General features: G+C 42.6%; 2 protein-coding genes across 3 annotated transcripts in view; one reads left to right on the top strand and one right to left on the bottom strand.

Annotated features, from left to right (window-relative positions):
- nup210 (nucleoporin 210) overlaps positions 1 to 15,161 on the bottom strand; it is a 187,090-nt gene that overhangs the window by 115,383 nt on the left and 56,546 nt on the right. The gene's annotated exons all lie outside the window — the stretch shown is intronic.
- LOC104967133 (LIM domain kinase 1-like) overlaps positions 13,045 to 15,161 on the top strand; it is a 10,741-nt gene continuing 8,624 nt past the window's right edge. Inside the window, exons 1-4 of the mRNA XM_010796549.1 lie at positions 13,045 to 13,123; positions 13,477 to 13,649; positions 13,988 to 14,162; positions 15,083 to 15,158. Of these exons, the coding sequence (XP_010794851.1) occupies positions 13,045 to 13,123; positions 13,477 to 13,649; positions 13,988 to 14,162; positions 15,083 to 15,158 (503 nt within the window). The remainder of the gene's footprint in view (positions 13,124 to 13,476; positions 13,650 to 13,987; positions 14,163 to 15,082; positions 15,159 to 15,161) is intronic.

Below are 15,161 nucleotides of genomic sequence, written 5' to 3'. Positions count from 1 at the left end.
CATGTACAACAATGTTTTTGTCTTTTGTTAAATGTAGGGAAAAGATCACAATTACAAATCATTGATTATAAATGAAGACATGTGTAGTGCTTGCGTGATCTTTTTTTAACAACGTTTAGCTGACCTATTATGACCCTCCTCCTGCTCTACCTTCTCTCCTCTCCTTCCTGGTTTAATCTCTCCTCACAAGTTTATCTTTGCTGCTATGTTTTCCACCCTTCTCTCTCCGCCTATGTGTCTCACTTTGTTCCTGTCCCTAACATGTCCTGCATGCCATGTGTCAATCGCTCACAGGCCCATCTGTGTGGGCAGATATATATAGACTCCTCTTTTCTGCCTGTTGTTCCTATGTGAAAGCAGTGGAGAAAGACCGCAGAGACAGATGTCTGGTACAGAAGAACTGATTAGGTTACAGTGGGAGGAAGTCGCATTAGTAATACTGTAGCTCCAGAGAAATCCACACACATCCAGCATCAACAAGCAGAAAAATAACAATTGTGGTGTTGACTTTCAGTTTGGCAATGGCCGAAACACCATACTATAAGAGCCCACAAAACAATACCTGACTTCAGAGTGACTACATACTACAGTATACAGCAGGGGTCGGCAACCTTTTTAATATGAAGTGCCATTACAAAAAAAAATTGTTATCAGCGGGCCTACGATCGTGAATTATCAACTGGGGGGGGAGCTCGACACTCGTGAACTGTCAACAGGAGAGCGGGGGGAGTCTCGCTGCGGGGAAGCAGTGTGTGGACCTGTCAGCGCAACTTACATGATGCCGAATTTAACAAACAAATTTAAATAATTGGTTTGAACGGCATAATAATAAGGACGATCGTCCGTTCTGTGATTCTACAGAACACACACATGGCCAGTCCGCCTTTGTAGCATATTATTTAGATGAGAGATGGGCAGATTGCCACTGGGCTTTCAACTAAAGAAACAGCCACACAAGAACTGCGGCATTTCTACAGCTCCTTATGGGTACTGCAATTTGTGAAGTGCTTTCCTCTGTGGTGAAACGGCGGTCTCGTTCAGGATCCGAAAATACAATTTTTATATTTTGCACACTTATTCCTAGTGTGCCACTGGTTACGGTGCCGCGCGCAAATGGTGGCACGCGTGCCAGGGCTTGCCGACCCCTGGTATACAGTCTTAGAGCCACTATCCTATATATTTCACTTTGTATTATATATTTAAAATAATGTATGTTGTTTCTATGTGTTCAAAAACTGTTCATTTTAAAAGTAAAGATAACAAAAATAAGAAAAAGTATCTGTTGTGCCTTTTCCTCAGAACCAACATAAAGCCTCTGTGATAAAATGGGAGTATCACTAGAAAAGAGGCTGAATACAGCTATATTGAGGCAGGCGGTATGATAGGAATAAGGTTTTTTTTAAAAACCATAACAGCATGTAAAGATATTCCAGTAGTATCCAAAAATTCTTGAATAAACATGAAAAGGTCTTTAACAGGTGACCTTATAATATTTTGCAACAGAACCATTTCATTGGCTGACTTGGGGGCAGCAAAACAAGCTGAACAACACTGACATATTATCATCTTTGGTAGGAGCAGGGGAAATGATATCAGTGACATGTTCATTTGAATTAGTTAGAGTTAATTTAAACCTGCTGGCAGCTCAGAAGTGAAACCCTGTAGCCCACAGCCGATCCACGGTGGAGATTTCAACCCCCAGAGGAGGCTGCTTTTGTCAGAGTTTCCACTGGAAAGAGGAAATGCTAAACAAGTCTCAAAAACACTTTAGTTGAGGTCATTGTTCAGGTTATGATCTCTCTAAAAACACATTGATACGGATTGAGTAAGAAAACACAATGGCAGCCTTGAGCCATAGGCTGACGTTCCCCAAGCACGACGCTGAGCCTGACCTCTGACCTGCCAGAGGAGACCTAATGCACAACTCTCACTTAATATTATGCAAACAAGCTTCTACACTACGTTTGTGTTGTGTTCAAAGCCACTGGTGAGATAAACAGCTGATCCTGTTGTGGGGAAAACAATGTCCCAACCAGAGCAGCAACAACATCTTAAGAAATATCATTTCCAGAAACCTTATTACACATTTGTCTGTTTTCACTTAAAGGCACAACAATGATTAGGCGTTTCTACAAACTACTGGCAGATTCCCACTCAACCACAGAGTTACCTCACACCAGTGGGGCCTCATACTCCTAAACTTTGGGACTTTCCATTGTGTTGGTGGCCAACCCCCTGAAGATAACAACATTTCTCAAAATGAACCACATAAGAAGGAAAATATTGGTATACCATTGATACTGTCAGAAGAAATTCAAGGCACTGAACACAAATCTCCTTTCTCACACTGCTCTATTTAATCTACCACTGTCTCTCTACAACTGGAAAAATCACTATTGAGTAATATAATAAATTAGCACATTTAAAATGAAAGACAAGACTCAAACTTATTCTCACTTATTAATTCATTCCGTGACAGGTGTGTTTTTTTTAGACATTGATGTCTATGTTTTATTCATTCTTTCACTTTTTGGTTCTTATTTTAAAACCATGTATGATGTAAGGAAAAAATCCATATTTGTTTTTAAGATTGAGACAGAAAACAAAACCTGACCTTTAGATGGGATGAGGGAAGTGGAACAGCACATGACGTGACTTTGAGAACATGTGATCTTGAGTTGGGTACATCTTATGTCAAAAAGTCCAGAAGAATAATATATAAGCACTTGTGATTTCAGAGAAACATTTGGGATTTCACCTTCAGCTGTTTCACTACTTTATGCAGAAACAAAGAAAGAGAAACAAGAAACAAAGAAAGTCCCAAAGATTTCAAAAAATACCAGTAAGGCAAACATTGCAACCACCTGACCTGATAGGAGCTTTTCTGTAATCATGTATTCAGAAAACCCAGATTATGCATTATTAGACCCAACAATGTCTCCAAGAACCATGTATCGGCAGCTTGGCCCTGCAGTGTTTCAGCGCCAGGCATTGGCAAACTGGACCATATTATATGCACCAGTGTTACATGGGTGTGTTATTGCTAAATGTCATTCTGGTCAACATTAAGGTCCACTCTAAAGACATACAGGCGTGTGGAGAGCAGGCTGATTAGAGTGTTGTGGCAAAGATAAAGCAGTGAGGGTGAGAAACCGTGAGACCAGAATCTTCTGTTGGACAGTTGAAGTGTAACAGGTCCAGGTCGATGTCTGGCTCCGCTCCCATTGGCTGGCTCCCAGCCCTGAGCTGTTAGCAGAAAAGCTGACAGACTCTATGTGGAGCTGGTTGGGATTACTAAACATTATCCATAAGGTGTGATGGACAGATAGAATGAAGGAGGGTTGAGAGGAGAGAAATTCAATGACATAAGTGTTTTTAAAGCGTAATTGATCTGGCCCAGTAGAGAGGGACTTGACTACCAAGGTGTTTCACAGAAGTGTAGTTTAGAGCAAACAATAAGAAAAGTGTTCCCAAATGGTAGGTCTAAGATCAAAGCGTGTTGGTTTGACATCACTGTGGTAAGAGTGATGGAGTACTAAACCCTTATCGTATGATGTTTCTGTCTGGCTGACCACAAGGTCTAATTTTCTACATGCACACTGTGGCTTTAAGTGAAGCTTGAAGTGTTTTCTATCACTGTGGCAGCAGCCTTTTCAAGTACGGTTGCGTCAGAGAATTTTAAAATAGGACTGTGTTCCCTGCTTATCTGCACAGACGACCAAGTGACGGTGCAGGACTGACGCAGTGGAAGTCTTATTTCTGGGTGTGGCTCAGACGTAGGGAGCTGTCCTTCATATCTACGCAGTAATACAATTGGTCAGGCCATTTTGGCAACGAAAGGCTGAGTGTACTGCAGGGACGGTCAAACAGTGTTTTTGCTCCGTAAGAGGAGAAAGAAACCAACGAAGGAGAAAGAGGAGGAGAGTTGGTGCTGCAATATCTTCACCTCATTCACTTTAGAGTCTCCTACATGTTTCATTACTGAGATTGCACTGCAAAGGGCAAGCTGTGTGGAGGCAGAATACATGCTAAACACACACACAAACACACACTCTCAGAGATGGGGAGAAAGGTCGAGCCGTGAATGATTTGTGCTCATCGTGACCATGACACATGACCTGCCAGAAGCTTCTTGCTGCTGTATCTGACCGGGAGGCAAATGTGTCAAAGATGCTTTATGTGCAAGGAATGAACTAGGCTTTTTATTTTCACCATCTTAGTCAGTAAATTATTTATCAAGTCTGGGCTTTGGGAGCCTCAACTTGCCACGAAAACCATATTGTAAGAGCCACATTTTCTTTATAAAAAATGATATAAAAAGTAAATAAAAAATTATAATTTAGCAGTACTGGTATTTAAAGATAAATTTAAAAAATATTATATTAAAAAATGTGTACAATTTCACTACAAATTATGATCATTTAGGTCAAATCCCACTTCAGAAAGAACTTATTTCACTGTCTATAATGACAAAAATGCAAATGATTTGTTAACATTTTTCTCATAAAAGCTTCATGCTAAGTAGACAGGCGGGCGTTTTCCAGAATATGAGTCTCAAATATTTCCTAATACAGATGACATTTTTCATATCGTCAGCTGCCGTGGCTGATACATCTAAATGTATCTCTATGGGTGGTATACTAAAAACAACTCTGCAAAGTGATGAAAGAGCGGAGAGGAATATGTAAAGTCTGCTGTTGCTGAACATTATTCAAATGTACTGACATTTCTAAATACACCCACCAGTTTATGTGAAACCTTCATTTATCAGTGAAATTGTTTATAAAGCCTGCAGCGGCTCTGTCAAACAAACTGAAAAGCTGGCAGAACTGATGTTATTCAGTGATAGGTCAAATACATTATAAGAAAGAATGGTTGCAAATAGCGATTATCTTTCATGCTTACAGAATGTGATTATTATCTGTATTAATCAATTCATCGTTTTATCTTTAAAATAGGAAAATTAATATCATAAATAACTAATAAATTCAAGTCTTGAGATATCTTGTTTTAAACAAAACGATAATCAGTTTATCATCAAATTAATCGAATCCTTGCGACAGAAAAGCTAGAAATGTGGTATACTAGTTAATACTACTTTCCTAATGAACTTTCTGTTGATCAACAATAAGACATGACTTAAATTACCTGTCTGCCTTTCTTTGTCGAGCCTTGAGAATGTCCTTGCACTTGTTCTAAGAGGTGGTCTGTGTTTGTGGCTGAAGAGATCATTGTTTTCCCTAACCAGCTTTAACATAAACTCAGCTGCTCCTGTCCTACTGCCTCAGCTGGGGAGACTTCATTTGGAGCTTAAGGAAAATTGTGTTGCACAACGTATTCTATTTCACAGACATACAGTATTGATCAGTTTCTTCTTCACTAATCAACAAATAGACACAACTCTCTTTTGATGCTGGTATCTTGTCTTTTCTATAATGCAGCAGCACTTATCAGCGGAGGGCCACTCTATTGTTTATTGGCTTTCCGATGCTGTGACCACATCTATTCTGCACATGAACCACCCTGCTCTCCTGTGTCACAACAACAGCTCTGACTCTCGCTGGTGGTCTGTAAGACAATCTGACACAGCAGTCTGAGCCATCAGGGTCAGTTACAGGTCTGGCACGGATCCTACAAGCATGTGTATATGTTGGCACACACCAGTCAGTGAGGCTGTAGATGTATGGACTCAGGAGTGTGTCTGCGAGCTGTAACTCGAGGTTGATAAGCAGACAAAGAACCAGGGGGTGATGAGAGAGGAGAGTCAGCGGGTGGATGCTCTTACCATGATGAGGCCGGTGGTGATCGGGTCGCTGCAGCCATCGCACAGCTCCCCGAATTTGGCCCAGTAGTCCTTCTTGCAAAAGAGCCTTCCTTCTTTTTCATAATACCAGTGTGACAGTGAGGCGCTGCACTCACAACACCTGAGGGAAGAAAAGACAGAAAAATAAGTTAAGCAACAACTTTAAACCTTTGTATGCCGAAAAGCATAGCGTATAATCATTAATTATCATAATGATGTTTTGAAAATGCTAAACTGACATGTGTATCTACAAGACCTCCAGGACAGTGAGAGAGGTTGTTATTGTGTTGATAGAATATTATGTTGTACTGCAATCTTTAAATCACACTTTAACACTTGTAATGACACCCCGCAGTGCCCCAAATTATAGCTCTCATCGTAATAATACAAGTCCCTTTGTGGATCTATCCCACCAGCACTGCTGAGGTGGATCAGACAAATGAGATCACACCAAAACACACAAGCGTGACTGTTCTTCTAAACATAGTATATGTCATGGTAGAGGTAAGAACACAGAAACAAAATAACTCATGTCATTGCAGTCAACTATACAACATGATTTTCAGAGCAGTCTGTCCCGTATAGAAACATCATCAACCAACATCAATCAGTATCAGAAGTCAAACTTTATTTAAATGTTTTAGTTGGATAATAAATGTAATTTAGCTTAGCATCCTGGGTGTTTGTTTTTGACCTAAAATATAATTAAAGATTGCAATGTTGCTAGAAACGGCAAATTCTTTTTCACATAGGCTAACTATATCTTCTTAACTTTATAACTATTTCCTTCCATCTTCTTAACCTACCCGAATATAATGGTAGCGTACCACTTTATTGGTAACAGTTATCAAAATAAAAGCAAGTAGCTAAAAATCATACTCAGGTCACAGAATTCCAACCTTCATAAGCGAGTAAGTGGCTGAGTAAAGTAAATTTAAAAAAACTAAAGAAACTAACTAAAGAAATTATACTGTGTGTGTGTGTGTGTGTCAATCTGTTGACTGACTCAGCAGGTGTTGAAAGGAGAAAAAGCGATGTTCAATGGTTAATGGCTGTTAGCCATCAGCGCTCACTAACGTTAGATTTCCCGAAAGTTTGCTGGTTAGCCTAGCCTAGCTCAATATTGACATTACCTTCTTAATAAAAAAGAAATCAGCATTTCATCATATGAAAATGGCTCATCATGCCATCTCATGTTTTTAAGCAGTCTTGAACATTTGTAGGTACTACATTTGTAGTTCTCCAGAAATAATCCACAGCATAAATGTTTAGCATTTCTAAAAAAGAATAAAAAGGTATTTTGGTAAGACTGAGTTTTCAATCTTCATTCTGTACAGACACTCTGATAATAGACATACTCATCTGTAAATATCAGTCTGGTCTGTCACCAGAGTTAAAATGCAAGCTGCCTAAAAAGTCCGGAGTGACGTCAGCCTGATAGACATCAGATGCTGGCAGACTGAAGGGCGATGACAGAGAGTTGGAGACGGACACAGAATGATAATATGGTGACAAAGAGCCTTAAGGGAGGATATGACACATTTTAAGTTCACTAACAATAGAAATAAGCAGACAAAATATTCTGCAGATCTGGTTTGATATTAGAAATAATCACGTCAAAGCAGACAAGTAAAGGTAATCCCAGGATGTTATGAAAGATGATAATTTTTATCAAATCCAAAAGGATTTTACAATATAATTGAACTCATTATTTTTTTTTAAACTCATAATTAGTTTCTTTATGACTTACTGCAGACATATCTTCATGCATTTGTCGACGTGGCTTAGTGGGTGCATATTCTCTGCATCTGGCCATGAGTCAAAATGTGTGCTAATCCCTTTGCCTATATTAAAAGCATTTCTGTATATGTGCGTTGGTGCACATGCATCTGCTGCTTGCAGGCTTGTATGTGCTTGTAATCTGTATAAATCTGTCTGTGTCTAACGGCCATGACTAAGTGAGCGTCTCCACTCCTTCCCAGTGGAGCTTCCCTCCATCAGCCAGCCGTCTGGCCTCCTCCCAGCTCAGGACGGCTTAAATCCAGGGCTGTTTGCTCTGGAAATATCAAGAGTGTGCATGATTTCAAAGGCTCGAGCAGAATAATTCACTTTTCCCTGGTCTCATGTCAATGTCCTGCTGTATACATTTACATATGAGTCACATTTAGTCATTTTAGAGACATTGCTGTTTTCATAGTGTCTGGCTCTGATACATTGTACTGGTTGACTCATATTCTGTCCGGAAACCTAATGTTTTTTTGCATGTTAGGTTTAAAAAAAATCCCCAAATCATAGTTCATACATTCCTCAGGACAGGTTCACATTTTTGGAAACGTTTAAAGTTAAAATAAAATAATGCTTTTAACATTAAAATGACATGAACACTTTGTCCTTGTATCACTTATAAACAAACCTAGGGCTGTGACCCGAATCTGTGCGGTGATACGTTGCCCATTATTTTCCTCTTTATCAGATACTTGCTGTGGAACATGTCAAGTTGTAGTGAAGCGCTCATTAATATAATCAGCAGAAGTAGCAACTCTGTGACTTTGCCCAAGGTGTTGCAACTACCGTAAGCCTGCACACACACAGACACACACACAACCTTGCAGCACATGCAGACACACACAGGAAACTGTATTTTTTAGACAGACAGGCACACCCTCTCCTCAGCATCTGCATGCAGAGCTGCACTGCAGCTCAGCAGATTGGGGCAGAGCTGCTTCCCTATGCAGCATGTTTGGGTGGGCATGGGGGGAGGAGGAGACTTGGAAGTGGGTCAAGGCTTCCAGAAGAAGTCCGCAGCATCGAGCCAGGACCTACTCAGTTGTCATGGCTTTCTGCCACTCAACAACTGCTTGTTACTGCACACACACGCATCCTGCAAACCCCTGCTGGGGCAAAGTCATACCTGGGGAGGATACACACATGTGCACATAGATGGGTTTGCACACACACACACACACACACACACACACACACACACACACACACACACACACACACACACACACACACACACACACACACACACACACACACACACACACACACACACACACACACACACACACACACACACACACACACACACACACACACANCAACACAAATAGTCAGGCTCAGTGGCGGCGCCAGATATTTATTTTGGGGTGCTGTGGGGTAGCTTGACGTTTAATAGAGGGTGCTCAAAAATTTAGGGTTTCCCAACCCTAAATTTTTGAGCACCCTCTATTAAACGTCAAGCTACCCCACAGCACCCCAAAATAAATATCTGGCGCCGCCACTGAGCCTGACTATTTGTGTTGGGGGGGCCCGACTTTTTTTTTTTCTCCAAAGGGGGGGCCTGACAGAAAAAGTTTGAGAACCACTGCCCTAACTAATCTTATTCATTATGCCCAAACCCAACCAATCCAAACTACAAAGCCCATCCAACCAGAAAAGTACTAACCAATCATTGGTTTGTCATGACTCCGCCATACTAGGAAAAGCACATTTGTGCCCAGTCCTATTTTTACAATGTTGAGCCTTTGAAGACTAATACACTCAAGCCCCTGAGGGTTCAGGGTTTAGTTTTCAGAGGCGACATTGGCCAGTGTGTCTTATTTTTCCCTTTGTTCTTTTCAGTTTCTGTCTCAACTCCCAAGATCTCGGTGGTCGGCAGGGTGGTTATAGGACAGTCCTTCAAGATCCTCTGTCAGTCGGACATTGGCAGCCTGCCGATAAACTACACTTTGCTGTGGGGGTACGACCAACTGAACACAACCACTGTCAAAGAGCCCTTTCAACAAGCCCACTTCACAGTCACCATCAGAAAGTCAGATGAAATAAACAAGTACATGTGTGAAGCAAGGAATGGTCAGAAAGAAGTCTCACGCAGCAAAAGACTCAATGCTACAGTCATAGGTAAATATTAAAAACAATTATGTTCCTCCATTTTTACATGTATAATGGATTGATTTGCTTTATTATTGTTGCTTAATCCAGATCAATCAATGTATTTAATGGGAGGCATGTGGTGCAGTGGGTTGTGTGTTGGTGTTCGGATCAGGGGGTCATAGGTTCAAATCCCACTGCAGTCAGCATGTCGTTGTGTCCCTGGTCAAGACACTTCACCCCAAATTGCTCCTGTAGGGATTGCCCACAGTATTGAGTATGTAAGTCGCTTTGGATAAAAGCGTCTAACAAGGGACATGTAATGTAATGTATTTACCGCATGATAATGCATTTGCCAAATCGGCCATATACATTAAAACTATGGACAAATTAACCTCAAGATCCATTTAGTACTGGAGCCTTGTTGTGAAGCCTTTACATTACCATTTTCAGCAGATGGAGTTGGTCAAATTTCATTTTCTGAGCACTTTTAAAACGTTTTATGTCTCGAGTTCCTGGCCTTTACGACAGCATTTGACAGAGCATCTCACCTCAATGTCTCTTTAGTTGCTCTGGTCCGTTCTAATGTGTCACATCATCAAGTTCGCCCATCGGCCATAGAACAGTTATTCAAGCTGCTGCTTCCAAGGTAGAGATTTAACTTAAAATGTCCCTTTTATTTGAGGAAATAGTTTGACATTTCGGGAAACATACTAGTCACTTTCTGACCGAGAGATAGATGGATTCATACCACTCATTTTTGTTTGATATATTAAGTTATCACAAGCAACCGATTAGCTTTGCTAGCACTAAGACGGGAAACGGGGGAAGAAGCTAGCCTGGCATTGCCCAACGGTAAGAAAATATACCTAGCAGTATCTCTATACTAACATAATAACACATCAGGTCTAGTTTGTTTAATCTAAACAGAAACAGATTTCTACAGTAAAATTGTTGATGTTTTACAGGTGGCTAAGCTAAGCTAACCGGTTGCTTGCGGTAGATTCATAACTCTCATACAAACATGAGAATGGTTTTGATCTATTAATCTAAATTAACTAATAAGTATACTATTCCTAAATCAAATGATAGTGTGATTTAGTTCTTGTAATGTCTTAATGACTCATATACACTGTTGGCTTACCTCACCTCTTTCCTCCCCCTTTTCCAGTGCCGCTCACAAACCCGATTCTGACCGTCCTCCCCCACCTACCAGAAATCTCAGAGGGAGATCATCTTTACCTCATATGTGGAGTAAATGGAACTCCGCCGGTTACGTTTAAGTGGTACCGTGTTGGCAATGAACATCCGCTGTATACCATCACCACCCACAGGAACAACACGGACTACCGAGTGTCCGCGTTGTCCAAAGAGCACAGCGGGATGTACTACTGCGAGGCGATCAACCATGCCAACATCCTGGTCCGCAGTGACCCGGTCACCATAGAGGGTGAGACCAATCGATCTTTACACTCAGTAAGGGACTGCTACTGGTCCAGACCTGTACTGCTGTGACCCTGACCTCTGGGGCATACAAAACTGTCTCTTTAGAGAGATACAGTATCTAACAAAAAACAAAGATACCTAGTTAAAGGAATACTTCACCCACAATGTGATAATCATTCTATCTGTTCCTCAGCCTGCGTTACCTTGAATTCTTCAAAAGAAATGTGTTCACTCCATGGTAAATTAAAAAAATCCCAAAACTGAGATATGTCTTGATGAATTTAAATAAATGGGGGCAGAGTTAAACAACAGCAACACTTTTTAGAAACATTTTTGGGGAAAACAGTTAAAAAAACTGTTACAAAACTCGTCTCATTTAGGGCTGACTATTTCTCAAGTACATGCACTTTGACTGGGACCATCCTCTTTAAAGGGGCTTTCTGATTCTTCGGGGGTTTCCCTCTCCTTTAGTGTGTTATATAGATATTTGATCATGTAAATCAGGGGTCCCCAAACTTTTTTCTCTGGGGGCCACATTATCGTTCCTGACTGTGATGAGGGGCCGGGATCGATCATGTGGGCTGTATCACTAGGCCACGCCTGTTATAGCCCCATGAAATTTCTAGCCAAATAGTCATCATAATTACATAGTGATTTGCAAAGAAGTGGTACTTCACATGTTTTTCCATTTAAATACCCAGGTATCCTGTATTTTCTCTAATTAACAACATGTCAACAATGTCAAGAAAGGTAGGAAAACGGATGGTGCATTGACAGTTCATGACGTGAGTACAATGAATGTAGGCCCTATTTACAGTGGATGAGAGATCATCAAGACCAGAAACTGGTGAACAAATATCACTACCAACTGTGTTTGTATATTCATGTGAGAATTCTTTTTGTTCAAGTGAAATGCGAATGAGCACCCAAACACTTTTACTAGCACAATTCTCATCCCTTTCGGAGAGAGCGGCAGGCAGGCATTAAAGAGGAGAGAGAGGAGACGAGAGACGAGAGGAGAGAGAGGAGCGAGAAGCAACGAGGAGAGCGATGCTGAGAGAGAGAGTGGGGGGAGAGACTGAGCGAGTAACCCTCGGCAGGTGTAATCTAGAGGAGTGAACAGAATGGGAGTCAGCAATATGGCCAGTACGTGAGGCTGAATTGGGTACTGTGCGCAGGGGGGTGGAAGCGGTAGGATGGGATGCGGCAGTGATCTTTGAGGTCAGCAGTTGCATCCCCCTCTTGCTGCCTGGAAACTGGGCAGTAAGAAGGGAGTGACATGGACAACATTCAGGGTTAAAGGGCTACATAAATATGCCTTGCCCTGTTGCTTCTTGTGATGTGTGGTTTACAGAGTACAGTGATGGCATTATGCATTTAAAATGTCGATTAAAAAACATTACACCGGCATATTTCATCGAAAAATGGTGAGTTCATGTTTGAGCGCAGTATAAAGAGTGAATAGTTCAGAACCGCAGTACTTTACCATATCAGTGTGAAGCTGTGTGTCTTGCTTTCTGGCTGGTGGAAGTCGATGTATGGGTGTAGCCTAGTGGTGCCAGTCTCAATAGTTGAGTGAAATGTTCATCTGAGAGGTCTGTTCCTCGTGTGTTTTTTTATTTGCTTCATGCGGGAAAAACGTGCTGCGCGCCGAGTGGTAGGTGCGCGAAGACGGGCGTGGGTCACACAGGTCTTCAGAGCTGTTGTTTAATGTTTGGGTAGTGCGGCGGTTGCTGGTAGTCTCGGCATAGAACTCAAGGCGCTGCGAGTATCAAGGAGGTGAGTCAGCTTGAGATGCGGTCTTTTGAAGGATCACTCTCGGCTCGCTGAGTTCAGAGCTAGAGAGGGAAGTGCGCGGTCAATGTCAGCGAGCGCAAAGGGGTTCTGGAACAGACTTATGTCTGGTTGTTGTTGACGGCATGAAGCTCGGCGAGCGCACCACTGAACGCTCGCTGCAGCATCTCCCAGGGATCTTTGCGCTGCGGGCAGCTGGGAGAAGTGCGGCTGGTTTCTCGGCGCCAGTACTTTGGGCGTGCAGGGGAGTCGTGTGAAGTCCGCTTTTGCTACCTGTCGGCACGAAGGAGGTCGCGTTTGACCTCTATGGTTTATGTGGGGATACATGTCCCGATGAGGATTCCCTGTTGCCTTGGAGCTGTAGGTTTGACGTGGTTCACAGTTCAGTTCATACAGTCAGTTAAAGAACGCGGAGGGGGTTCGCCATTTCCACCGTCGGGGTCGTCAGCTCCGTACACGGTCACCTTTAGACTGGAGAAGGTGTTGATTCGTGCAGCGGTCGTGAGACCACGGCGGCAATGACTTTCTCGGACTTGGCCACGATTTCGCTGTGATAGCGAGCGAAGCAGAGGCCGTGGTGAGCAGACCCGCTCGGAGAGAAAGGCCTGAACGCGCTGGTGTTCAGGCGCAGTGTGCCGGCTGTGAGGTTGACACAGTCAGCACCAACCCTTCATCACAGGAGCGCGCGCGCTGTGCGGAACATGCGGAGCACTGCGTGCTGGTGGATCAGGCAGGGACGCTCTGATCGGTGGGGCGAGACATCGTGTCGGTCGGAACTCGCCGTTCAAGGCGCGCTAGTGGCGGGACGGGCTAGGCGCAATCTGTATTGACCCTGCAAAATTAGCCGATTCAGACCAGTTCGCCCACTTTTGGACAGCTTCGGGCAAGAAAGGTTTCTCAGTTGTTGTGGCCTTTGTAGCTTGTCCGTGATGCCAACTCCATACTGACACTCAGAAACGTGGTTGACTCCACGAATAAAGATCAACAGTTGTGCCGTTCCTGTACGTCATTACTTGCATCCAGTGCTAAAGCAAAACCTTGAGATTCTTTACGGCTCCTCTCTCTCAGTGGTCAAGACAGCGGTTCTCCGCTCTCGCTCAGATTCGTCTCTTCCGATCGGTGGTGGCTGAGAGATTCACCCCAGCGGAAGGCATGCTGTTTCTCGGGACACACCTCCTCGGCCACAGCCCAGCTCATGGCCTTCCCGAAGCTCTCGTCTGTGAACGGCTTGCCGGTGGTAGCGGTAGTGTAGCTACCTTTGTAGCTAGCTCGGACAGGCAGCCCCGCGTTGACCCGGGATTGACGAAGAAGCTCCTGTTGAACAGCTAGTCCGCCTCAGACGGCGACTTATCATCTCATCGCTAGCGGCGCTCAGAGCGTAGGCATACTCTCTGTGCCGGGTTTCGTGATGCGGTGCGAAGAGTTGATTCTTTAAACACGGCCATCATTGTTCTTTACATATATACAAATGGCCGTCGGGCCGCGGGCCGAGCCCGCGGCCGCGCGCTGTCGCGCGGCGGGCGTCGGGCTTCCATGGAACAAAAATAATCCTTGTCGCATTGTTCTTTAATAAACCAGCCGACACTCTCTGTCTATTTCGCTCACTCTTATGCCACGCCATTTACGTGCGATTTGTTTTTTTTGTGGTTTTGTCTTCGTGTGTGTGGTTTTTCTTGTGATTGTATTGTTTGTAATTGTGCGGTAAAGCTTCGTTTTGGTGATGTTCTAAACGGATATTTGGTGTGTCTTTCGGCACATATTTTTTTTTTTTATTATAATTTTATTTATAATTTGTTATATTATTATTTTTTAGGTAAAAACAAGATGCATTATTGTAACAGATGTCAACGAACTTTTTTAATTTTCTGTTTTTTATGTTTTTTTTTTTGTAGAGGCGCTGCTGTTCTGATTCTAGTCATCTGTTTGTCTGTTATTCTGATCTACCTGTATGGTTATGTATTCATATATCTGTCTCTTTTTTTTTTCCTCGATTTTTAATGTGTCGTGAGTCGTTTTTTATTCTTGTGTATTACTCTGCTGTTTGTTTTGTTTTTAATTGTTTATGTTTTCACATAAACTATGTTTTCCTAATGGATTTATAATATTTAAAAATATTTTATATTTTTTATTTTTTTTTTTCTTTTTGTCTGTTCTTTGTTGTAGTGCAGGATTCGTGCGAGGGTCCGGTCCAAATGGGCGTGGCGGCCGTATGCGCCCGCGGCCGGTGTATCTGGACCCTGTG

Source organism: Notothenia coriiceps, unplaced genomic scaffold (genome assembly GCF_000735185.1).
Source record: "Notothenia coriiceps isolate Sejong01 unplaced genomic scaffold, NC01 NC01_scaffold00037250, whole genome shotgun sequence".
NCBI classification, from domain to species: domain Eukaryota; kingdom Metazoa; phylum Chordata; class Actinopteri; order Perciformes; family Nototheniidae; genus Notothenia; species Notothenia coriiceps.
The sequence above is the reverse complement of the archived record's forward strand: the minus strand, read 5'-3'. Positions and strand labels throughout refer to the sequence as shown.